The sequence below is a fragment of the Chaetodon trifascialis genome, chromosome 12, assembly GCF_039877785.1.
Source record: "Chaetodon trifascialis isolate fChaTrf1 chromosome 12, fChaTrf1.hap1, whole genome shotgun sequence".
NCBI lineage: Eukaryota > Metazoa > Chordata > Actinopteri > Chaetodontiformes > Chaetodontidae > Chaetodon > Chaetodon trifascialis.
In genome coordinates, this window is record NC_092067.1 from 14,358,948 (window position 1) to 14,385,768 (window position 26,821).

A 26,821-nucleotide genomic window follows, 5' to 3' on the forward strand; every position below is an offset into this window, starting at 1 on the left:
GTAACTATATTAAGCCAATACATCTTGCATTGTAAAAACTACACTCAGTAATGTCGTGTTCCTAAGCCCTTTAACATGCTTTATTAGGCAGCCTCGAGGTGACCATTATCTATCAGCCTGCTCTGCATAGCTCTTAACTAGGACAATGTGGATCCCTTGTAATGCTCCATATGAAAAAAATCCCTCCCTTAATCTATTTTTCTCCAGATAGACAAACCTTGATGCTGATTAATGGTAGTTAAACTCACAAGTACTCCGTCAATGAGATTGCAAAGAGATGGTAATGTATTAGAGTCATTAAATACGCATCATTCTTTTGGCATGAAATATGTTGACCCCAACCTGATTATATACATAATTAAAACTGCTCAACAGTTCCTGAGCACAGAGCTGCAGAGCAAAGAGGGAGAGAGAGCGAGCAGGTCGACAGGCAGGAGTCATAATGATACACAGCAGACACGTCACTTATTTGGGTCATTTGTCATTTCCGCCCAGCATTATTTCAGCGCATATAAATTGCACATTTTATCAATCACCAGTTGTGTCTTAGAGTTTTAAAGAGATTTCAAGGCACAAAGAATTTATGAAACTATTAAATTGCTATTTTGTGTTTTGTAAATTGGCAGTAACTTTAGGGGCATGTTTAAATGTATGTTGGGAAGATACAATCATTGATGTCAAAGTCCATTTAAATACATCAAAAACATTCACCAGCAAGCCTGCATCCACCACAGTGAAATGTTACTGACGGTCTGAAATGAATTTGAATGACCAAACTCTGGTGTGCCAAAATAGTGAGGCCTAATGCACTGAGGTCTCCACAGCTATGGCCTCTCACTGCAACACTGGGTCTTCTTGCTGTCATGACCAGAGAGCCGAGCAGCGACCCACAATGAGGCGAGATTGCTTGGACAGAAATCAATACCACCACGGAATGGGAATCAGAAGGCATTGATAGCAGTGCTGGGTCCTTATCGGTGTCCAGGCTGCCCTAGCAGGGCACAGCCGAGTGGAAAGCTATCCAGAAATCAGGACTGAGGCAAGAATACCCCCGACTGAAAACACCCCTGAGTGATGCTCGCGACGCTATCACCCTATCAAACACCATGTCGCTCGCATGCTGTAATCCATCTTCTCCAAAACAATTCATTTGTCCTCTCTTTTCCTTCCCTGTCACAGAAAGGAACTAAGGCTCCACAGGCTGCAGGGAAAATCCACACAGACTTTGAGAAGGGCTTCATTATGGCGGAAGTAATGAAATTCCAGGATTTTAAAGAGGAAGGCAGCGAGAACGCTGTCAAGGTGAGCAGTCAGGGTGCCAGAGGATGAGGGGAAGTCTCCTGTGATCAGTGGAGCTGACAGTCACCACGCAGCTCCCACTGCAAACTGCTCTTCACCTTTACTCAGGGGAAGAAATTACTGCACACACTCCAGCACCACTCCTGACAAGCCAACTGATTCCGGCTCTAAACACTGCCATTCTGCTCCAGCTGTGCATATCTTTATCACAATGTGTCTTAACTGGCTGATGGTAGCTCTTGCTCGTGGCTCAGCGCAGTCGCTCAGAGGTAGCACTTCTTCACCTCACCAGGCATTTATCAGATCTATAGAGTGCGCTGTTAGCTTCGAGCTCTCTGTTGCTAAATCCCCAAGCCACTGTAGGCATGTGACAGTGATATAAGCCGGCAAGTTAAATAAAGTGTGAAATTTCTTAAATAGGGACCCTTTCATGGATGGCTGCTGCAGAAATGTGACTTGCATGTCTTACTCTTATGATGGCAAGTGTTTGTTTTGACCCTTTAACTGGGGTGTGTGTGTGTTGTTCACGTGCACACTGAAGCAATAACTGATTTCATGGTGAATTTGTGAAGACAGTAACTGGGCGCCAACTGCAGCAAGTTCTTTACAAAAATGCTTCACAATGCTTTACTTTCCTACCACCAGTGTTTTAAGGCCTGGAATTTACTTTCATATGGGCAAACTGTAATTTAGTAATTGACAGTACAGAGTTAATAATCAGCTAATCAACGCTCTAGGATGCCTTTCACATCAAAGATGCTCTTTTTTTATGATTTCATTCTCAGTTAATTAACTTAAAGGAGAAGTGATTTTAACCTTGCTGTGTGTGACATTTGTGAGCAGCAGCTGTAAGCCATGCTGTTACAATCCCACTATCGCCACCATCAACTCTATGTGCCCACTTACAGACTCAACTAATGTAATTATGGTGACACACAGGGACCCGCGGGGACCAGTGTGGAAAAGAAGCACTATGAAAACATTGAAATCTCTTTACTATTCAAGCCTTTTTTAATAAGTATTTAATGCAGCGGCAGTGTATTGTCCACACCCTTCATAAGCTGCAAACAGAGGGTGAAATGTGTGGCTCTCTGGGGAGTTTCACCATTGTTATCCGCGGTTGAGATCTGAGTGTCAGGTCCTTACTGCATGCTCTCTTACTAATCCCTTTTTGGGCCTCATAAGAACATAGAGCGTTTCTGACTGTGGCATTAAGGTCCATGCTATTTAATGCCAGTTGTGGGAATAGGCTGTCTGAATAGGACCAGTGTATGGGGATATCACATTATTAGTAATCATATCTTCTTAAGCCAAGCTTGCTGCTCCAGATGGCTGCTTTCAAGTGCAAATGAACCAGTTAGACGTGTCTGGTTTAATACATACTCAGGAATCACAAATAGCCATTGATTTTTTTTCCTGTCTCCCTCTCCATCCAGTGTTTCTGGTGGTATTGAGCTTGGATTAAATGGTCTCCTGAGCCTTTAAAGGGACATTGATTCTTCTAATTAATTGTGCGCTGTGCAGAAACAGAATGCATAAACCTGTCCATATTAGCACTTCAAGTCAATTATTTTGAGTTTGCCGGGAAGAAGAACAAACACTTACTGTATACAAAAGAAATGTTAGAACTTATTTTGTTTCCTTGAGAAGTTTGATAGTGCTGTAATCAAAGACTTATTAACATTTTGTGCTTGTGCACATGAAACTGAAATGAGCAGAGGAGAGGATTATTCACTCAGTGGGAATTCAGGCAACCGTTGAACAAAACATGGATGCATGGATGCGTGCATGCGTGCGTGTGGCTTGTGTGTGTGTGTGTGTGTGTGTGTGTGTGTGTGTGAGAGAGAGAGAGAGAGAGTGTGTGTGTGGTGTGGGGGCAAAGAGAAGGAGAGAATATGACATTTGCAATTAGAGTCAAGTTATTGTAGGTGATAAAATAGATTGGATTTTCCATTATTATTTACAGTGTGCACTATTATTTTGTGCTCTATAAAGTCAAGTATAGCAATAAATGTTAAATTATGTAACAGTCTATAAACTGTACATCACAGAGTATTTGGTCATATTTTTTAATGTTGATTTATTTTTCTTTGCCATCTCACAGGCAGCAGGGAAATACAGACAACAGGGAAGAAACTACAATGTTGAAGATGGAGACATCATCTTTTTCAAATTTAATGCACCAAATGCACCAAAGAAAAAGTGACACAAGAACAATCTGTTTGTTTACATAACTGTGCTTGTTACCCCGTTTTTTCCTCTCTTTAGCCTGACACCCACGCTCACTTCTGTTTCCCTTCCTGTAGAATCAAATCCCCCCTCTGTGCCAAAGCACAGGTTCAGTAAACTCTGACAGCTTTGCTATTTAAGATCAGGATCGGCCCCCCACTCCAAATTGTAGCAGCATCTGAAGGAGCATATTACTCTCCAGATACTTCATTAATCTCCATCACGGGTGCCAGCACTGACACAGCTGACAGCGGGGACAATGCCACCTGCTCCTCTCCCCCTTCAGCAGATAATGCATGTTTTACAGTAGCCCAGATGTCTACACTCAATAAAACATTTGACAAAACCAGTCTGTGTGTGTTTTGGGATGTCTGTATTGAGTGGGAAGCTGCATGGTGATAGTGATAGCGGTCCTGCCGACCACTGATTAGAGAATTAAAAGACACAGCTGACATTGACTGTAGCAAAGAGGGGGCAATTATAATTAAATCTCTTAAGTGATGCTGATTTTAGAAGGGCACATGCACATTGCAGGTGTTTCGGCCAACAAGGACCGGTCAGTTTAAAGTATTATTTGTAAAGCGATTGAGTTAACCTTTCATTTGTGATTTTTATTTCACTTATGATTGATGAATATGTGAGTCCTCTCCTTCATTGTTACTATGATACTCCTGCAATTCTCAAATATTGACAAAAAATTGTATGTTTGTTATGTTTACAGTTCCTTCCTATTCCTGAACAATGGCAAATACACAACTTCAAAATAAAAGAAATATTCATTCAAACCATATTTTCACAAAAAAAGTCCAGATTTTATGATATTCTGTATAGTATGAAAATAGAGGTTGACACAATCCTCAAGCACAAGCAGAAAACGATTCCTTTTGTCTGAAGTAGTGTTTTTCTCACCCCTATACTTTGTGTGTAAGTGTTTGTGAAGCATTTATGCTGATGGAATTGTATGGCTGCAGCCGCAGTGCTCCAAAGTAAGATTGTGTTCTCCGTGGGAGTCCGAACAAAGAGCTGTAGATCAACAGTGCTTTGCTGAATGTCTTGTAACCATTAAGACTGCAGAGAACAAAATGGCCTTTTGATGGGAACAGAAAGATTGAATAAAAATGGTCATTTTACAGAGATAGTATTGCATATCCAAGTTTTGGATAGGATGTTTTATGGAGCCGAGCCTATGCTAGCACTACAAAGCACAGTGTTTGTCATGGAAATAAGGTGGATTATAGTCTTTTAGGTTTAAGATCAGTGGCAAAATATAGGATAGTGTTTATTGTGGTTACAAGGAATGAAAGACAGATGACAACATGTGTATGAAATAACATTAAGCCTTGCTTGGAAGCTTTAGCATTAACCACTGATTTTAATCACATGCAGCAGGCCAAAGAAGCCGTTGCTACCAACATTTACAGCTTTCATATACTGTCCTCTATACAACAACAGGCTGTTTTTGGCACACTGTTTTCTAAGTGAAACCATACAAATCCTCTGGAGAGCACAATGGGGGCTTGAGACAAAACTGTTTTTGCATTCCTCTCGGAGTGGTGGTGGTGTTGGCCAACCTAAACCCCACACAGATGATTATTCATCTGCTGTAGTGTTGAGGCTCAGCGATTGACGAGTTGTTCCCAGTGGTCTGGGTCGTGGAGTATTTTGTTTTTCATAAAGTGACCATAAATCCTTTCAGAGAAAGTAATAAAGCTATTTAGAATCATGCAGATTTGTATAGGAACAAAACACCATAACAAAGTGGCTTGTTCTGGAAGTACATCCCCAACAGGCTGTTCTGGGGTTTGATACTATTAATTTTGTTGTCGTAGGAGAATAAGAATTAATGAATTATAAACTCTTTGGGTGTCCTTTCTGTCCTGACAGCACGAAGCACATTTTGTGCACACATAACCACAAGTTATTCATAAACATTATCAGTTGACGTAGGCGGACTGTAGAAGCAGTCCAACTGATATAAGCTCTTAGAAATGAAAACAAGTCCAGAGATGTGACAGATTCTCTGCTGGTACAAATGTTCTGTCAGCACAATCAATCAAGCGGTGCCACTCTGCCCCGAGGCAAACCACACTGGCATCAAACCAAGGAGGGCACAGAGTGGAAAGCTGGCTTTAAAACACACACCCAAGAAAACAGACCACGGCCTACTGCTGTAAATCACATGTGCACCAAAGACCTTTGAAGAATTCAAAAAAAGGAATGTATGAGTTATGTACAAATAAACATATAAATAACTTTGGCATTTTTCAGAGCAATCACTATGCACATGGGATTGTGTTGGTAAATTCAATGGTTATTATAAACGTATCGTGTCATTACAGAGAGGAGATTATCTCTATTTTGGATGACAATAAAAGAGTTGCCATGTTGTAATTATTGCTATTGTGTGACTTCTCTGTCTGACACATGCACCATATACTGTACACAAAACAGACATGAAATCAATATAGAATCAGGATTTGTCTAAAATAACGCTTCATGTTCATTTATGAGTGTTTATGCAACAGTTTCCTCTCATTTGTTTTGTGCTATCATGATACAACGTGATACTCTGATTTATTGGTCTCCGAGTGATGAAAGTGTCAGTGTCATGTGTGAGTGAAAAGAGTGCCATAAACAGCTCAGAGGAGTCTCAGAAAGGAGTGTTTAAATCATGAGGTTGACAAATTTACTTTCTCTTCTGCATCTGCACTGATTATTGCATGTGTCTAAAGTACAAGAATATTTTTCATGGCTACCAGAGCCATTAACAGTGTGCTCGAATAAACCATGCAGCAACATATGAATTAAGGAAAAATATTGCTTCCCACATCTCACACATGATGTCTTAAAACATCCCCAACGACAGTAACCTGTGACTGTGGAGTCTGAACATGTGCATTCATTGGGCACTGACTGCAATTCAATGCAACAACTCTGCCATAAATTCTACCTTTGTGAAGTTGACCATTTTCAGTTTTGGTTGACATTGTCAGAAATTTGCAGTTCTGTGGTGTGCTTATTACTGAGCTCATAGCTAAAATGTGCTGCTGTGGTGGACTACATTATCTTGAGAGGTGTTTCTAATTGTTTGTACTGTCTGTTTGTGTTCATGAGGGGGCCTCTGAATATACTGTAAAGCAGTAGAGAACAGCACCACTATGACCTCAATGCCAGAAAATCTAAAAGAATTAAACCTTCTATGTCAGTGTCAAAAAAAAAAAAACAGCTTTACAGGCATCATGAACACTGGGTCGACTGTTCCAGGAGGTAGAATGGATTGTCCGCTAATCAGACGGTCAGCTCCTCCGGTCTGCATGCTGAGGTGTCTTTAGGGGAGACACTGAAACCTAAGTTGCTCCTGATGGCCGTATAGTGTGTGAATGTGCGTGTGTGTGAATGGATGGCATGTGTTGTAAAATATATAAAAGCTGACTTCATGGCAGAACAGTTGTATAGGTGTGCCTAATAATGTGGCCACTGAGCCTCAGACACACATCATCCACATATGTGCACAGAGAAGCTTATTATATGCCATATTTATGTGTTCTTGTAATGCACACCACCAAGCAAACCTCAACCCCTGTTTACACATTACTGAGAAACAATTATTCGATATACAAATACTGTATGTTTGCTGTCTAATTGTTGTTTATGGACATATATGTTTGCTAAACCTTCTTGTCTTTGTTTAGATTTGTGTGTCATGAGAGCCACTGAAAACCAGAGTCAGAATCCATTTATGTGCCAATAAAATTGACTCTGAAACTAAACGCATCTGGGAAATGCATCCATACACTGTATGTTTAAATAAAATGTTGAGCTTCCACAGTAAAAATATATATATGCATTATAAAAACCTTTTAAGAAACTGCCTTTGACAGTTCATTCTCAGTTCCTCAGACAAAGAACAGCATGACTGTTCCTGTCTCCAGAGTTGTCTATGACACATATTTGATATTCCATCCACATGTCTCCATGCTGCACCAGTTTCAATTCTCTCTCAGGTCCCATTTACAGTGTCCCACGAGGTGCCTCCAGCAGGGCAGTTTCTCTCCGTGGGGTCACTCTCTCTCGGACTGGCCTTTCATGAAAACAACTGTCAATATGTTAATATGAAACACTCAGAGCCATTGTGGACTCGCTCAGTTACTCCCCTTATCCTTCACAATTCTGCACTGCACCACAACAACAATGTCCACTCCCAGAAGATGATGGGGAGAGGCTCTGGCAAGATTTGTTAAAAAATCAATGCAGTCTAATTTGTATCATATTTCCCTACAACAATATAAGAAAGCTAGAAGCTCTGTGTACATGCAGTGAGAAGGTCATGGTGCCTGTGTTAACACTGATATATATATTACACTGAATCCTTATGGATGCGCTCAGACTCCCCCTAGATAATTGCTCCACAGACTTCACAGGTTTTTCCTATGAGGTGAATACAAGGTCTGTCAATTCAATCTCATTCCTTTTGTTTGCAGCTCGAGCTGGAGACAACACTCACATGTCTAAAGACACCGTGGCAGTTATATGTCACATGTAGACCACTGCATCCACCAGGGTGTTGCATTTGTGCTGCTTTTAAGATATTTGACTTTTCCCTTTAACTTGGAGGTCTTTGTAGAAATTGTTGATACGTTTCCAAGGACTCCTAAAGTAAGACAGACATAGCTGCAAGATTTTTCTAAAGCTGTTTCCATTGGCCTGTGTTTACCTGACACTTGGATTGACAGCAGAGTGATTGGAAATATCCACCATTCACTGCCGTGAGCTCCTGAGTGCACGGAAAGTGCTTTTGTAGTCTGGCTGTAATGGGCCAAGTTTGAATTGAAGGTTGAGAGAAATAGCCTCACTGCGGTCGCGCACTGTGAGGAACTGACACACCACAAATAATACTCAGAAGTGGGCTCCTGATAGCATCACGGGCACAGAGCAGGTACAATAGCATGCAGGCTCTCATTTCAATGCACTTTCACAATGTTGCACCGTGCACAATCAGATGGAGGGGAAGAAATCCAGTCAAATACAACCTCAGATTGTGTCTCGATTGTGACCCCCCCCCCCCCAAGGAATCAACACAAAAGACGTCCTAAAACTGAACTGCTGATCATCTTGTTATTCACGAGTAAAAAAAAGTGCTACTATTAGTTCATGAGAGCAAACCTGTTCTGATAAATGGAATCATGGCGGAGTCCAGATTCATGGATCAGCACTATAAATCGGGTAAATCTGGTTTGTAGACTTAAAAACAGGGATACACTCACCTAATCTGATCTGCCATGATTCGACCAATCATTATTAAATACTTTTTCCATGTCACTATCATTACAAAATTCAGTCTTTCCTCCTTCAGTTACATTCATTCACCCACAGCAGGACACTGATTCAGTTTTTAATCCCAATGCCTTATGTTACCTAAGAATGATTACAATACACACTATGCAGTGAGATATAGATTTTACATTTGGGGAAAAAGAGCATAGGTATTGAAAAAGCTGGATTGGTGCATTAAATCTAAAATGATGTATCTTGGCATTGAAACTACCTGGTTTTGTGTTTTCATGTTCAATCATAACACACAATACACACATCTGCAAAATGAGTGACACTAAACACTGAACACAGTTTCAAAAGTGTATTTTGAAGACAAACACAAATTGCAATATGTATGTAAATATATAGTGTAATATATGTGAAAATAGTATACAGCATGTTTACTGATTATGTCTGAGGTGGGATCTTATATTACATATTTCCTGGTAAAATCATTTCATCACAACTGACAGGACGTTTAGTGGGCTGGTGTTGGTCACAATGCTCCTGGACTTCAGTTCGGAGGAGTTAAGCGCATAAGATGAATTTCATGTATTTGGCAAATATGATTGCGGTTCTGTGTCTGTATCTTATATCTGTATAGTCCCTACTTGCGATTTTGCACAATGTAACAGGCTAGATTATACAATCAGCCGTTTCACTCGTAACAACAATGTAACTGAACGCGAACAATGTAACTACAACCCTCACTGCCTTCAACACCAATACCGTAAAACTGAAAATGCATAATAAACAGGAAAAGAATCCAACAAAGGATGAATGACATACCAACTGACAAATAATAACACGGCGTGCAAAACGAATAACCAATCACCTTTATGAAGAACGGCGGGATTTCCTGTGTGTGACGCAAATACTCCCAGTCAACACTAGAGGCCCCACCCTTTGTGTTACCTACCGCCCGTCAATCAAAATATAAAAAAATTCTGACAGTTATCATCTATTTCTACGCGTGTACAATCAATTTAATGTGCTGATCATGTCCGGTGGCTTGTGACCATCAGGACTCTCCGTTTCACGACAAGTCACGCAATGACTGGTATGTAATATCTATCTTTTTCACCCACGTAAGCTAACAAGCTACCACAGGCATCCTTTGGCTAAATTAGCTCGCTAGCAGGCTATCAGGGATGCTTGATGGTGATATTGCTAATCATCGCAGGCTAAGTTAGCAGTAGTAGCTAACGCTGCGCTCGTTAGCATAGCTAACTAGGATAGCTTGTGTAGGAGCCAAAACCAGTCAGCTCTCCTCGAACTAATTATTGCTACATCGCTATTTTCTTTGTGGACTTTAGTGTAGTTGGTAGCGGTGGTTGTGATTTTATTATTAGCCAGTCAACTGACGTTACAGTAACGTTTCAAATGTTAGTCCTTAGTGTGAATATCAGGTTTGTTTAGCTAACGTTAGCTTCGGCTGTGCCCACTCTTTGCTATATATGCTTTTTACCACACAGCCCCAGAACAGCCGATGAAACCAGACGATATGGCTGCCTTGGACGTCGACAGCAGTCAAAGCGGCTTCCTGCACCAGGAGGAAGGCAAGAGCAATCAGGTAAGAGTTTCCTCTCGGGATTATGACTGTCATTATACTTCGCTGCTGCGTTTCCAGTACCTGAGTGGTGCTTACTGAAGTTCACATATATCAAACTTGGAGGGGGGTATTGCACCCTGATTTGAACCTCTCAGGCAACACTTCCTCTCAGGCTGCTTACAAATCCCACCTCCCATAAGTAGGATTGAAGTGACATTACCTGGGTGTTATCCTAGGTGCTGCCTGGGGGGATCAACACAGGACAAGAAAGTCCTTTAACCTCCAAACGTCAGACTTTGCTCTTTGGCAATGAGTCACGCTTTCTGTGTGGCCCAAACTAATGGCCACCCACTTTCTTCCCTTTAAACTCACCCGTTGTCGGTAGGACACTCAGCCGTCACCCCTCGACCTGCTAGCAACCACCTGCACTAAGGTTGGGTCACCGTCCTCAGAGGTGGACAGAGGTGCTGCCGCTGATGTGGTAAGTCGGCACCTCTGCTAGATCTGACACAGCTACAGCAGAAGTGAAGCCTTCAGTCACAACTGAGAAAAATTGGTGGTGGGAGCGTATCTAATGTTGTACTTGCTTTCATGAAATATAGTGCATTTTGGCATCAAAACAGAAGGATATCTCATTCCTACAACTGGAATGCTTTTACCAGTTTAACTACTGAAACAAATTCAGTTAGGGTACCCACATCGGCATGGTCATGTGCCAGGTCCTTGAATAGACTACATTTACTGTGGATAAACCCAGTGGCCCTATGACATATTACATGAAAAGGGAGTTATCACTGCAAGTACAGAGTAACTAGACACTTCCACATTTGATGGTTTATGCAGCTGGCAACTCACTCTAATGCTTCAAGCTTAATCTGTTATGTGCTCTGATAAAACAGCCATATTGACCATAAACCACAAGTGCACCAGGGCAAATAAAGCATTTGAACAACTCAAGATAAGTTAATGTGGGTCAAGAAGGCTTTGCATTTGTGCTGATGACATTGTTTATCAGCAACTGTGTGGATTTATGTTTTAGTTGGTGCTCTAAGCACGAACTGAATCTGGAATTTGAGATCTTCTCCCAAGTTACCCCAAGTTTCTGTTGACAAGATGTGCATTAGACCATTACTAGGTTGTGTGTCAGTGTATATGTGTACTTCATGACTTAATATATTCTGGCCAGTGTGCTGTCGTTATTCATTTTTTTCTATATTTCAGTGGTGATAAGTTTTAATTACAGTGAAAAATTTAAAACAGCATGCACTGAATTTGATGTTGCTTAATTGTATATTATTCTGGATGATTAAGATTGCAGTCTGTATTGTTTTCAAGCTGTGGTGTGAGGAAAAATGTAGAAATGTAGTTCCTTATGTTCTACTAGCAACATTTTTGTTATTTTTTCATGTGAGAAACTCTGAGGTATTTTGGTTTCAGTTCCATTTGGTCCCATTTGATTAATGTATTTAAACTGAGTGCATAGTTTTGCTATATATTGCATTTTTTTTCCCATCAAAATCAAATGAGATCAAAACACTGCTGAGAATCTAAAAATCTTTTTTTGCTCTCTGTCTCCACCAAGTTTCTGGCACTGATTGTGTGATATGCTAGCACCGTTTTTTTTTTTTTTCTTCTAATTATCCAGCTATATTCAAACTCGAGGAGATAATTTTCCTTTAATTTTTACACAGGTTATAACTATGCTTTGCATTGCTTAAGCTAATTAATTGACTATAGGTTTCTAATCAGTTTTTTAATGTCAATCATTTCCTTTCTCAGACATCAGATCCATCTACGCAACTTACTGGGACTGATAAGTGGGAGTTGTTAACCTCCACATCAGCAAAGGATGAATCTGGAATGATACAGATCCAAAGTCAAGGAATATTAACATCAAATGGACAGTATGTTCTTCCTCTGCAGAACTTACAGAGTCAGCCAATCTTTGTGACGTCGGGAACGGACGCCTCCTCTGCCAATTCAGTGCCTAACATTCAGTACCAAGTAATTCCTCAAATTCAGACAGCAGATGGACAGCTGAGCTTCTCCACATCTGGTGTGGAGGGAGCGACTCTGACTCAGGATGCCACGGGGCAGATTCAGATCTTGCCTGATGGTAGCCAGAGTCTCAGTGTGACGACTGCAAACATCCTTAATAACAACCAGAACCTCATATCACAGACTGGTAACGTCCAGCAGATCCAGGGGGTTTCTATTGGCAGCTCCACCTTCAACAACCAGGGTCAGGTTGTTACAAATGTGCCTGTGGGTTTGCCTGGGAACATTACTTTTGTTCCTATTAACAGTGTGGACTTGGACTCCCTTGGCCTGTCTGGTGCTCAGACTATAGCAACAGGGGTCACTGCTGATGGCCAGCTAATTATGACGAGTCAGCACGTGGATGGCTCTGAGAGTCTGGCAAAGACAGATAATCACCTCTCACAGACACTACCAGTAAATGAGTCAAATGCAAATCCTGAGATATATGTGCCAACGTCTTCCTCTCAGCTACACATTCCAGCAAACGAATCAGGTCTGCTGACACAAGACACTTCATTGTCATCAGTGGCTGCAGAGCAAGCTGATTCGAGTTCTGGTCTCCAGGAGAGCTTCATCCAACAGAATCAGGAGCAGAGTGTCCAGGTGTCCGCAGCTCAGCCCATCATCCAGCTGCAGCAGGTACCCATTCAGACCACCAACGGTCAGGTCGTCCAGTCAGTGGCAACCAGCGGGCAGGGCCTGCAAAACGTACAGCTGATTAACCCGGGAACCTTCATCATCCAAGCCCAGACGGTCACGCCGTCGGGTCAGATACAGTGGCAGACATTTCAGGTACAGGGGGTGCAGAACCTTCAGAACCTCCAGCTGCCCACAACACCACCCCAGCAGATAACCCTGGCTCCAGTCCAGACCCTGTCACTGGGCTCCAATCCAGTCAGCATCACCACAGGACAGATCCCCAACTTGCAGACAGTGACGGTCAACTCTGTGGCCCAAAATGAAGGAGACACAGACAACCCTGGGGGTACAGTAGTTTCTTTATTATCACAATATATATATACTGTTGGTAAATCCACACAGGCGATTTCACTTTGCAGCCCAAGTAGACCTTTTCTCAGGACTCTGTGGGTGTGTATGGATGTTGTTCGCCTTTACTGTATTTATTACACTAATACAGTAGACAAATGGAAGTTTGTCTGTGGTACTCAAACCAGACAGATAGTTACATCTGTGTAAAATGGTCCGTAGTGATGTAGAGATGTTTGTTCCCATTTTCAGAATTTAACGTTTGACTCGTCACAATAGGAAAAGCACAGGTTGAAATGATAGAATTAATGATGGCTGAATTCCATTTAGCAGCGTCAGCTTCAGGGTCCTGGTATTGTGCATGTCACACTGTCACGACTTACTGGGATTCTTGAGAAGAATGGTGACACCTGTGCTTTTCCTACTGTGACAAGTCAAAATGTCTGCTGTGAAAATGGTCTATATTTTGCCTATCCAGCGGTCAAAAAATACAGAATTTTTGAATTTATGATTATATCAACTAGAGAAAAGCCCTCATATTTTAGAAGCTGTATGCAACAAAGATTTGGAATTTTGTAATTGGTTTTCTTTACATTCGGTGTGTCAACAGAATACATTGTGTGTTTCTTTATCGCCACATTGTGTTGACGTTTTATGTAATTATAGCTATCAAAACATTGTGATGAAGTTGTTGACTGTAGCAAAGTTCCTCCATCCATTTTCTGCCACTCACATGGGCCAAAAAGTCCCACGTTCACGTTCAATTAATTATCAAAATTGTCATTGATACATTTTCTGCCAATCAACAAATTATTTTATCACTGTGCTGAATATGGAGTTTTACTTGTGACATTTGCTGCCACACTGTCACTCACATGCAATAATAAAGCAGCTCTCACTGTGCAGGCTTTTTGGGAAGTCTAGCAGAGCTTGTGTTGATATTAATGTACTGATTCCAGACATTCGGATAAAGGAAGAGCCAGACTCTGGAGACTGGCAGCTGAGCACCGACTCCACCCTGAACACAAGCGATCTGTCCCACCTTCGCGTCAGGCTGGTGGATGAGGAGGATCAGTTGGGTCAGGAGGGCAAGAGGCTGCGCAGAGTGGCGTGTACTTGCCCCAACTGTAAAGAGTCAGGTGGGAGGTGAGTAAGCCTGACTGGTGCTTCTCTCTCTGATTCATCACACTCTGTACGCCTCCACATAAGAAATAAACACCAGACCCCTAACTCGCCATACCTGTGTTTCTCAGAGGATCCAGCACAGGGAAGAAGAAGCAGCACATCTGCCACATTGCAGGCTGTGGGAAAGTATACGGGAAGACATCGCACCTGCGAGCACACCTGCGCTGGCATTCAGGGGAGCGACCTTTTGTTTGCAGCTGGATGTTCTGTGGGAAGAGGTTCACACGCAGCGACGAGCTGCAGAGACACAGGAGAACACACACAGGTGCCCTTTTTCTGCTCCCTCAGTGTTTGCACATCAGGAAAACATCAGTAAAATCAGTAAAATGTGTTAATTTGTGCCCTGCAAAGTGTGAGTCATGCACGAAATGACAGCGTTTGTAACCCCTTCGGATTTACATGTAAAATGTCAGGTGAGGAATTGAAGACCGTTGTGATAAACATACCCAGATTTCACAAACTTGAAGGTATTTTTCCAGTCCAGACTGGAGTTTGAACAGATCGTCCTGTTGTCTAATTTGCAGGATCTGTTAACATCAGATTATATAACAAAAACGTGGCAAGAGATTCTAGCGATTTTATTTTTATCCCATGATTCTCGTTCGAATATGAACACCTAATCTGTTTTTCATCTAGTAGAATATGCCATCTGTTGTCATGGGATGAAATACACAGCTCAACAGAATATGCAATTAAGCAGGAATGCATGAAGTAGTGGCCTATGAAAAATCCAGTCAAACGTACCAGCACAACGTAATGATTTACAGCGTCTGATGACATTTACTGCCAGGATAGACCTTTGAAAGAGATATGGCCACTTGGTCGTACTGTTGTTGAATTTATAAACCCTCTCATTGGCTGAGTGAGGCCTGTGACTGTAGGGGCTAAAGTAGCATGTCATTAGGCTGTCAGCTTCAAGCTCAGATATTAACGGTTAGTGTTCACAGTTAACTTTATGAGTGGAGTTGATGATGAATGCGAATGCAGTAATTCTATGTTTGTAATTGCAGAGAATTTTAACCAGTCATGTAGTATCAATGTTTCATTAATTTATTTGTTGTTTCTGTCAGTGACAGGTTGGCATTCAGCAGCTAATTCAGTGATTTAATGTGGGCCCTGAGTCATACAGCCTTCAGCACAAAATACAAATCCATTTCAGGAGAATTTTGATTGCAGTCAAAGTTCTGCTGTTTATTGTTTTGTGTTGCATCTTAATTTTCTTTGTGATTTTACTCCCGAAACAAATTGAACTGGTCGGCCACTTTCTTAAACTCATCTCCTCACCTCTGAAACACATCCTCCAGATAGATGCCATGTTTGACCCTCCCCAGATGTATTCAGCATCAAACTCTTTATCTTCCAAACTGTGTTTTCTCTGTGGCAGGAGAGAAGAAGTTTGTCTGCCCGGAATGTTCCAAGCGCTTCATGCGGAGTGACCACCTGGCGAAGCACATTAAAACTCATCAGAACAAAAAAGGCGTGAACTCTGGCAGCGCTGTGGTGGCCTCGATGGAATCGGCGGGGTCCTCAGACAGTATCATCACCACGGCAGGCGGGACCACCCTCATCCTCACCAACATCCAGCAGGGTTCCAGCAACGCCCAGGACATCCTGGCCAACGCAGAGATCCCTCTCCAGCTTGTCACCACAGTAGCGGCCAGCGAAGTCATGGAGTGATTTACACTCCACTTAGGAACTTCTACAGCCTCTGTCATACTGTATACTCCTACCTGCATTTTTATTCACGTTTTGAAGAAAAGCTAAAATTCTAAATATATATATAAATATATATATATATTTTAACACAGAAATAGTCGGTCCATGTCCGTCCTCAGTTTTCGCTGAGGAAAAACTAGCGGTGGAGACTAGAAGAAGATAAAGATGGAAAAAGACATTGCAGTAAACACACAAGGAAATGCCTTATTTTGTACGATATTGTGTTGTTGGAAAGGTAGGATGCCATTTTGCTTTGAATCTACTTATTTTTTGTTATGTTTTTCACAAAAAAATTCTCGTTAAGTAGAGCAATTTTCTCATTGCTTTTTTTTTTTTTATGGCATATTCTGATGATGTCAGTGGTAAACAAGGTTTGTTCCATATTCCTTTGAGCAAAGACTAAATCTCACAACAGAGCTAATTTTATCCAGCTTAAGTAATGCTGTTGCTTACGTCCATGCAAATTTATTCATGTCACGTTTTTGTTGTTTAAATATTATGCGTTTTTTTTTTTGTTTTTTTTTTTCCAGTGTCCTCCTTGCAGTCAATCTGCTCGCAAATAAGGGAGCCCTCCTTCCTCCAGTTTTTAAAAACTTTGCTCACACCAACTACATTTTGCAGGTGAAAATCAAAACAATCAAAATTTTGTATTGTAAATCCTCTTGAACATATACTGTTGATATGATACACATTATTTGCTTAGTAAATATTTTGACTGAACAGCTATTTATATTGGGCTTTACATAGAAAATGCATTTGTGATATGAGAAGTCCAAACTATTTCAAATGGCTTCATTATATGTAATTCAAATGTGTTTTGTAAAACCTTTTTTGAAGGACAACAACAAAAAAAAAAAACATGCGTTGTGATATGAAGAGAAAAAAAACTTTTTTTTTTTTGGGAGGTAATTGCCAAATTTGACTACAAACTCAGGGTGACTTGTGACTGTGTGATATAAGTAGAGTAAATCACCCCTGTAGCTTCTCGGGCCATGGTGGGTGTTGTGAAGATGTTATTTGATGGACCAAAAGCTGAGGTGAATTAAGCTGTCACCATGTTACCTATGCTGGTTGAGTCCTACCATGTCTCTCTCTCTCTCTCTCTCTCTCTCTCTCTCTCTCTCTCTCTCTCTCTCTCTCTCTCTCTTTTTTTTAATGATAAGGACGACCCCCGGTCATGTTATGAAACAGCTCTGCAGAATCCTCCACCTCTGTCAGTCCTATCATGCAGTTGAGAAATCATTGTGTTTTACTGAAAGCGGTACTCTTTTTAACAGCACTGTCCTCATCACTTTCATCTTGTTGTTAATCCTTTTGTACAAAAAAATGTTTTGTATACTTCCCAAGAAACTGTCCTTTATATTCATTGTCAGTAAATGTACAATGTTTCTGTCCGTTGATACTTTTTCTTTAGCTGTATGTTGCATTTCACTGTTCCATGTTATTATGTGTTTTTTATTTTATCTTTCAACACCAACTGTTGAATTGTTAAATTGAATACACACACACACACACACACACACACACACACACACACACACACACACACACACACACACTGAACAGTGAATTATAATGGCATATTTGATTTGATGATACTTTACCCTTTGACTCAGATAGCAAGATGCTGGTGAAATATTCACAGAGTGTCTTTATATTATGTACTAAACACTGAAGGTTTATTCTCACTCAAAAATCCTCTGTATAAATATGTCAATATTAACATCAATATAAACCTTTCAGTTAAACTTGAATTCCCTTTCTTTTTTTTCACTTTCTTTTATTTCATTGCGTTAGTGTATCAAGGTCTGCCTCCCCAGGGCAGCGTGATATTTCATACTAAAATGACTAAACGTCACACAAGTTTGAATTTTTCCTCAGACTTGAAACCTTCTATTTTGTGTCTTCTCGAAGACTCGACATCCAGCCGGGAGGTTCATTCTCCCCCTGCGGCCCGCACTCTGGGTTAGCAGTCCAGTAGATGTCACTACAGCCAAGGGAGCAGGACAAGAGGTATGTTTGACCCCTTGACCTTCCCCATGTAGCGCTGCTAAGATGAAGGCAGAAGTCACTGAGGCCAACAGGAGGTGTGGGCCCTCAATTAACCACGAGTTAATGTCACACCGAAATGTCAGGAACATATTCTGCTGTCGGAGAACAAAGTACTGTCTCATGACTTTGAACAAACCCCGCAGAGACGTGAGAGGTAACAGCTCCTGGCTTTTTGACCTGGATTCATGTATATTTTAGTGAATTATAGGGAAAGCATTTTTAATAAGCTGCTCTGTCTTGTTTCTGACTAATGTTTACACACAGTTTCCTGTCAGGATCATTTACCAGAAATAACGATAATTTATTAATATTTTGACATTAACCTGATATTAGCAGCCCACACATGCTGCATCACCCTGGATCTCTTACACTAAATGGGACATTTTACTAATTAGGTGCTGCTGCTATTTTTTCTTTAATGCTAGGCTCAGGACAGCAGCGTAAGGGAGTTAAAATTGTATTATAGCCTACCTGGTTTTAGTGCCTGTGAACATCATTAAAATGGTAGTCTATGAAAAGCTTTATCTGGTAAATCAGAGTGAGAAGCACATGCTTTTTGAGTCTTTGTCAATTTGCTGAAAACGAGTTGGAAAATGTGGTGTGTAATGTTAAAAAGGACTCGTCCGTTCCTTTCATTTGCATAATTTAATGAATCCAATTCATTGTAATGCAATGCCAAGTGCACCAGGAACATAGAATGACAGTTTGAGTTAATGAAATGTGTTAACGGTATCATCATTTACTTGTATGTTAATTAGTCCAATTAATTTCCCCTGCTCGGTAATCTGAATATTGTAATAATCTTTGCTCCCCTGCAGGAATGAAATCTATGATACACAGACCTCAGGGACAGTCTGAGTAGAGAATTGTGGTTTTTCCAGTTGGAACATGTAGATCTGATTTTTTTTTTTTTTTTTTTTCCTTTTAGGTCTGAAATTCAGGGATGTTTCTGCCATTTTGGGGGGGACTGTCCTCAGTTGTGTATGGTCTGCATTCAGCTTTTATGATGCAAATCACAGCCGTAGTTGGAAATGTATTGAGAAACGGAGGGCGATTGTCTGCTGCCAGATGCAGGATAACTTTGCCTTGCTTGACAAAGTGCCATTGCCTTATAACAGGAAGAGGCATGGTTTTTCTGGCCGGTGCAGATAAAAGCGGCCATCGGCGGGGGCCATCCTTTCCGGCAGGTTAGAGGAAGGAAGAGAGATTGCGTGGCGGCTGAGCGTGACACCGTCCACACACTTGTCATTTCAGATGACCACCTGGATTGGAGGCGAACTGTCAGCAAGCTGCTCCAGTATGTCAGCACTCGCCTCAGTGTCAGCTTTTAGGCCTGTTAAGGAATCTGGAGAGGTCGCTTCATTAGGAAAATTAAAACATGCAAGACAAGTAAAGCCTCTTGTAGCTTTGACTTGTTGATGCAAACATCTGCACACACTCCTTCCTCAATGTTACCGCTGTAGTCTGAACATTATGTGAAGTGAATTTTGCAAGAGAACACAATCTCGGTCGAGTCTTATTTTGGAAAGTAAAAGGAAAAGCGTTTTCAACAATCAGTATAGTGTTTTCATGACAGGCAGGTATCGTTTCAACCAGTGCTTACACCACAAGTTGTTTGTGTGTTTTTATCACAGCAAATATCTTTTGGTTCTTCTAGCTGGGTTTGAATAGCTGGGTAATTGTATGTGGTGCTCAACTTCTCTTCCAATTCATGTGCAAAATGCATAAATACAATAACTATGCAGAGGGAGAGAAACACTGTTATCATGCAATAACATTTCCAACTGTATGTGTGATAGAAAATACTATTGGGATTATGGTTCTTAACCGTTGGGAGGTAATGTGAACTGTTGGCAGAAATTACTTATTTCATTATACCGTCCCAACTATACGAAATGCTTCAGCGCGATGGCTGCTTCTTTCCTATCCCTGCCCAATTTGAACTGTTTTCCTAGAGTTGTTGAAGGATAGGACTGCAATTTTGCAAACTGACCATTATTTGCCTTTCTCAAGGAATCAAAAACTTGAAAGTACAGTGCAATGAATTGTTGGGGGTCTGCAGCTGCATGTATTTACAATATGTCTCCTCTGTGAAACGTCTCAGAATTTAGAGCATAAAGCTTTTATTTAATTTCCTCTTGGATATGAACTCTTCGTAAGTGAAAAGCACTCTCCATCCTGCTTAATATTTTGTTTACAGCGGGGTAGTAATGGTGTTTTTTTTTCTCATAATCCATTAGGACATTTGAAACGACATAGGAAAGTGTCCCGTGTTTCTACATTCCTGACACATTCTTGCCCTTGATCAACTGCAGAAGGCAGACAATAGTGCAGATCGTTTTCCCCGGGCAGGGAAACACAGCATGGATCAACTCAATAACCTGATATTCCCTGTCTACTGAATGTGGCCAATTTAGCAGAAGGTCAGCGCCTTTTTTTTTTATTCCAGACACAATTTGGTGACCTCCCTCTGGAGCCCCAGCAGGACCAGCGGAGACAAACAGAATGGTCGAGCGAGAGAGTGCTTGTGTTGACATTGCGTTTAGGTGTAGACTTCTCAAGGTGAACAGATACCTGGTGTGGGACAGCGGGGCTATTATGCAAACCTGATAGCCACAGGCAGAAGTGGCATTGCTTGTGGATTTAGTTTTTCATGTTTTTTTGGCAATTATTTATGGTGTCAGGGTGGGGATTTAAATTTAAAGATGTGCACTGGGCAGAAAAGTATGGTGTACGTGTGTTGCTGTCGCTGCAAATCATCTTCCATCATCCTTTTATATGCAGAGGTGCCATTCACCGCTGCAAATTAAACACTCTTGTTTCAGGGAAATTATGGTCTGATTCAGGAGGGTGGAATTCAGATTTGATCAGTCTTTGCTATCTTTATTGTAAAATTTCTCTCTCCTGCTGGTTTGCATTTGCTGTATGTATGTTTTTTTTTCCCAGATCCAACTGTGAAAATTGAATCGACAACAATGAGACACCTCCATCAAATTTTGCACATTATGTTGCTCTTTTGTGCTCGTACACAGTGTGTGTCTGTTTTTAGCAAAGAGACAATTGCATAAGATGGTCTATGAGAAGATTAGGAGGGATAGTTTTTAGCCGTTCCTCACAGCAGTCATATAGTTTTCCCACTGTACGAAATAACTCTGTTTTTATTGTACACCTCAAGGTCAAAAGTGACAACGGCTTCAACTTCCCCAGACTCCATGAAAAAAAAAAAAGTAAGTGTGTGCTCTGCATTGTCTGTTGGTGACAAGAGCTGGCCTTCGCTGTTATTCAGCCCATTGCAGAACGATTTCAGATAAGAAAGGAGACGTTTTGTATCTGAAAATGTACATTAAATGGTGTCAACAACATCCCGGAGGTCAGAGCGGAGTCCCCATGGAGACTGAATCTGGCTGCTGCGCTCGGAGACTCGACACCCCCCTGAGTGGCGGCTCTGTGATGGCTCTCAGTTTCTCTCGTCATGTCCCTGGCAGCTTTGACACAGGTAATATGCATGCAGGCTGACAGTGCCTGGGATGTGCGGCAGAGACAATGATGTACATATCATTTTCCTCCCTGACTGATTGAAGACTGTAATCTGTGCTGGACTTTCTCTCTGATTACACACGTCTCAGGGAGCAAAACAAGGACTCTGAGCTGCCACTGGGCACTGGACTCATCCAGGGCTTTCAGCCTTCAAGAGGACTGAAGTCCGCCTCTAAGGTGAGCTCAATTTTCGTCCCATTTACACTATTGTTACAAGTGTCGGATAGAATGCATCTGGTAGATAGTGGTCAAACAGTGGCTGTCTGAAGATGACACAGGCACAGAGCTGTATCTGGCACCCAAGGTCATCCTATTCCCATCTCCAGCACTGTCACAAAGAGCTCCCGTAAAGGCACTCACAAAGAGAGAAACAATATCATGAATTTTACATTCACGGGCATTGTCTCTGTGCTTCCACGATGCAGAGTGTGTCCTACAGCTCAACAGGCCAATACTGAACTTATCCAACAAGACCAACCATGAAATCAAGACAGAGAATATGTTGCTCTGCTACAACACCCTATTGTTCTCTACTCAAAGAAAGTAAGTATTTCAAGGGTTTTTTCTTGCATTATATGTCATGTTTGCAAACAGCTCAGCTCAGATATTCAGCGCACCCTTAACCCGCCTGTGTCACCTTGTGAGGCACACTCGTGTCTTTATGTAAAAACCTGAGAGATTTCTCTGTTGACAATAGGTCAATCCGTTGCAGAAGTTACCTAGCACATTACAAGGTTGGTCTCAGGGGAGAAGTAATGGGTTCTGGGCAATTGACCAACCTGCCATGCTTTACTGCACCTGCACTGAGTTAGAGCTGTCATCATTACCACTTCCTCTAACGTTCCCCCACAGCAACCCAGACACTCCCACTTGCAGCGATATTTCACTTTGGTGGAACATTTTCACTTTTTATCATGCATCCCTCCGTAGACGAGTGGAGGCAGTCTAGCTTTAAGGTTTGAAGCAGTCAGGTAACCTCTAACGGGCCTTTGGGGTCCGCACTAAAACATAATGTCTCCAAAATAGCTCCCAATCACCAGCTATGATTCAGACTTTTCAGATTGAGAATGATGCTTGTCAGAAAGAAGAATCTTGAAGATAAAAGGCTGTAGAAGGTGTCTATACCCATATTCTCCCTGTGTCAAAATATGAAGAATATGAGGTTAGCCATTCGGCATTTATCCTCTATTTTAGTAGAGTTATTCATAATGATAGCAGAATTGTACAGTCTGAAAATAATCATCAGGCGGATCTATAAAGAAAAAAAGCCTTTTGAATGGTTCATTAAAATGAATCAGAAAAAGAACAAGTTTCTACAATTTAGTTAGTTAATCAAGACTAGCGGTTAGGAAGCACCTTCAACTTAATTTCTAGTTTTTCATTTTTCTTTTCATGAGTGCAGCGTACAGGTCAGGAGGTCACACACAAGCAGCTTTCTGATAACAAAGCCGCCTGAAATCTGCTCTGATGAACATTTTCAACAGATATTTTGTGCTTTAACGGTTCAATATTAAGGCCGACACAAACAAAAGGTGAAGAGACCGCGTCCGCTATCTTTAAACGGTTCAGTTTTATTGACAATCCCACGACAAGGTCTGTTTAGTAGCTGCTCTAGAGTCAAATCACATCAGCTAATGTCACAGAGACGGGAAGTTACATCTGTATGCTGAGTCTCATAGTAATTCGCTCATATTATATCCTGTATTTCACTCAGAAAGTGCTCCCTCTCTCTTCATGCAACAGTCAGTCTCAAATAGAAACCAAGAAACAACATTATTGTAACAAAAATGTTATGCATTCAGGCTTTTTAAACAAAAAATACCAGAAATGATCAAGGCCTCTGCATAGCGAGTGTAACTTCGCTCTGACTTGCAGATGTTTTTGCCTCAGTTTTCACTTCCTCCTCCCACACATGTCTTATATCAGTATTTGCCGGATCCAAAACGACCATCTTTGAAAATGAAGGAGAGGAACTTTACATTGTGCCAGAAAAAGGAATGGAAATTACGGGCAGTGTCAGATAATTGAGCTTGTCGTAGGAGACATGTTAATAACAGACGGAGATGCAGAAGACTTGTCACTCCGTACCCTGGGTGACAGACTCTCTCTGCTGTTGATGAGCTGTTTTAGAGGGGAAATTGTTCCACGCAAACACCATCGTTATTACAAGCTGGCAAGCTGCTCGCTTGTGTACCCAATTCTGCTTGAACTGACAGAATCCAATTGACCGGCACATATTCATGCACTTTATTTTCTTTATTCTCACCAACAATGCAGATAATTACTGCACCAAGTAAAACTGAAAATAGAATTTCACTGTGTCCCAGAAAACAATGCCAGAGCTGTCTCAGCAACATGTCTGCTGAAATTGCTGTGACTGGGAGACCTACTGTAAGACAAGCAGCAATCCAATATTACTTGTCAACTTAAAACCTGCTGAAGCCATATTGGCATTCTCCTCTTTTATAAAATAAATACCTTTGATGTCGCTGTTGTCTCCTCTGCAGCAAAGCAAGGCCACATGCAGACCTTTATTCACCAAAGCGCTGCGTTTTCTCAGTGTACTTTCTGTTGTTATGACCTCTGTGTATCCTGTCGTGGGTAAAGCATCCGTTTACTGTCGCTCGGTTTTAGATCTGTTTGTCTTAGACGACCTGAACGCAACTCTCCCAAAGGCTGAAGTTACAGCATCACCTTTTGAACTGAAGGATTATTTATTATGAATCGGCCACAAACTTTAAAGTTTATGTTCAGAACGTGGTAATATTCTGGGGGTGATCTACACATGAATAATTCACTGTTTTCACATCTATTCATTTGTCTTGGAAGTTAATGTAAGCAAGGTTTATTCTCAGCGGAATACGGGCATATTTTAATAAAAACAGGCCATATTTAGGTGCCTGAAATCACATTTTAATACCAGAACTTTTTTTTCCTGTAAAATCATCTCCTGATTAAGCTCACAAGCCTGTTTTACTTTAAATTGCATCAATTTGCATCGCTAAAATCAGGCTACATGGCGTCTTTACCACTGATGAAATTGTAATTTACTACTTTATGTTTTAATCCAGAATTGTTTGTTGGTTAATTTACTCTTCATTGTTGGCCTTTCTGTGAAGTATTTTTCAAAAGCTGTGACTCAAAGAGTCGCCCCAGAAAATAATTACCTTGTTTTTGTCGTTTGTTTCTGTGAAATTCACAACTAATGGATGTTTATAGCGGTGCGTGTTACAGCTGAATAAAGAGCAGGTTTCAGTGGGCTGTAAAATGTATATGGACACTACCATGATAAGTTTAACTACTGAATGAGCTCATTCATCTAAAGATGATAGATATAGATTTTGGTGTGGTTAAAAGGCACATTTACCTTAAATTTCATGTCTGTGTTCTTACCATTAATCCCCATGGGAGTCAATGGGATCAGCAGAGTAGCAAATGGGACGTTGTCTCTGATGCCTTCAGAAAATAGCGGTCATGGCGGGACGGTAGTGTCTCCCAGGGACCAGACCACATCTGTTGATTTCATGTCCCTCTGCCACCTCTAACACAACTCATTAATAAGGATCTGTTACCAAGGCCATGTCGGTGTGTCATGTATTTTTTTTTTTTAACTTTAACTTTCTTGTGAGTCCCACTGTGTGGAGGGTCTGTGGCTGTCATACTAATGTACAGGGACACTCTAGTGCCGCTGTCCAACAAGTCGTCCGTTATCTGAGGGAAATGTGTCCGTCCAGAGGTGAGGGCGGCTTTGTGCTCTCAACCAGGCCACCTCTCAGCCTTTGTGCCAGTAACAAGCTCAGCTCAGGCTCCAACGAAGCGAGAAATTGTAAACTCTCCGGAGAGGCCCAGTGGAGAGATAAGGGCTTAGTGTTTGCTGGCAATGTGCATGGGGATGAATCTGATACGGCCGAGTCCCACGCCAGAATGGGAGTGATGATACCTCCCCTTCTATGGAGAGTTATGTTTAATCCCCTTTGCCAGTGTATTCACTTGCAAATATTCCTGTCACCATTAATATGTATTAACATCCTTCACACACTGTTCAATACAGATTTATCAGACTCTATTTTTCCTCTTGTGCTCACCACCATCTCCCTGCTGCTCTTGAACCACAGCCTTTATTTGGAGAATAGACCTGAATGTGCTGCTGATGTTCAGGCAGCAAACCTTTGCCTGCAGATCCTGCAGGGTTCAATATGGACTCCACTCTTTGTGCTCGTATATAATTCATTTGTGAGCATTTTCTCAATATTTTTCCCCCTAACTTCTACGCCGTAACATTTCATGGTGTGGCCATACGTTGCGAGTAGTGTGACATGGTTAGCTGCAGAAACTAAGAAGATGTACCATGTGAATTAGAGTGTAATTAATGTCTCCTTTATATTAAGATGAACGCATAATGATGCACGTTCCTACAAATCTCCACATGTCCTAACTTCAGTATTACAAATAGCAGACATTAAAAATCCTTTGTTTGTCTGATATATGAACTAATTTCAGCAAAAACCTTTGAGCAGTATTTCTTTTTTTCATTTCATTATTTTCACATTAAAATCTTTTTAGATATTTTAAAGCCCATTAAGCTGATGTTAGCCTTTGTATGTTTACATTAACATACAGATCTTTTATTCTTACCTGCGATCCATTTCTGTGTCTGTCTTATATAAAATCATATGAAACACTCCTGCATGATTTGCCTTAAAATCAGTGTTGAATTTCTTTGGATTTAGTAATTTGCAGTAGGTTTTAAAATGATTAAATCTTCCTGTCTGCTATCTACAGACACCTTGTGTGAGGCTTGACTCAACACCTCCTGCCATCACAGTTTATTCAGATCGAAATGTGAAAATTTGTCACTGCTGGTATTTGACTTCCACTGTTTTTTTAATTTGTAATTCTGAATTACAGTAC

The 26,821-nt window shown here is 41.2% G+C and overlaps 2 protein-coding genes across 3 annotated transcripts in view; both read left to right on the forward strand.

Moving 5' to 3' along the window:
* Positions 1–5,923, forward strand: part of LOC139340203 (obg-like ATPase 1) — a 46,272-nt gene extending 40,349 nt beyond the window's left edge. Inside the window, exons 10-11 of the mRNA XM_070975923.1 lie at positions 1,180–1,302; positions 3,404–5,923. Of these exons, the coding sequence (XP_070832024.1) occupies positions 1,180–1,302; positions 3,404–3,505 (225 nt within the window). The 3' untranslated portion in view covers positions 3,506–5,923. The remainder of the gene's footprint in view (positions 1–1,179; positions 1,303–3,403) is intronic.
* A 3,800-nt stretch (positions 5,924–9,723) lies between these two features.
* Positions 9,724–17,818, forward strand: sp3a (sp3a transcription factor). Of its 2 annotated transcripts, XM_070976388.1 has the most exons (7): positions 9,724–9,901; positions 10,317–10,414; positions 10,779–10,874; positions 12,173–13,418; positions 14,380–14,566; positions 14,674–14,870; positions 15,990–17,818. In XM_070976388.1, exons 1-7 carry the CDS (start codon positions 9,895–9,897, stop codon positions 16,280–16,282), a joined length of 2,124 nt encoding a protein of 707 aa, XP_070832489.1. In that variant the 5' UTR covers positions 9,724–9,894; the 3' UTR covers positions 16,283–17,818. The 2 variants fall into 2 exon arrangements, with proteins under 2 accessions (XP_070832489.1, XP_070832490.1); XM_070976389.1 differs by lacking the exon at positions 10,779–10,874 and having other exon boundaries at positions 9,741–9,901.
* The last annotated feature ends 9,003 nt before the right edge of the window (positions 17,819–26,821 follow it).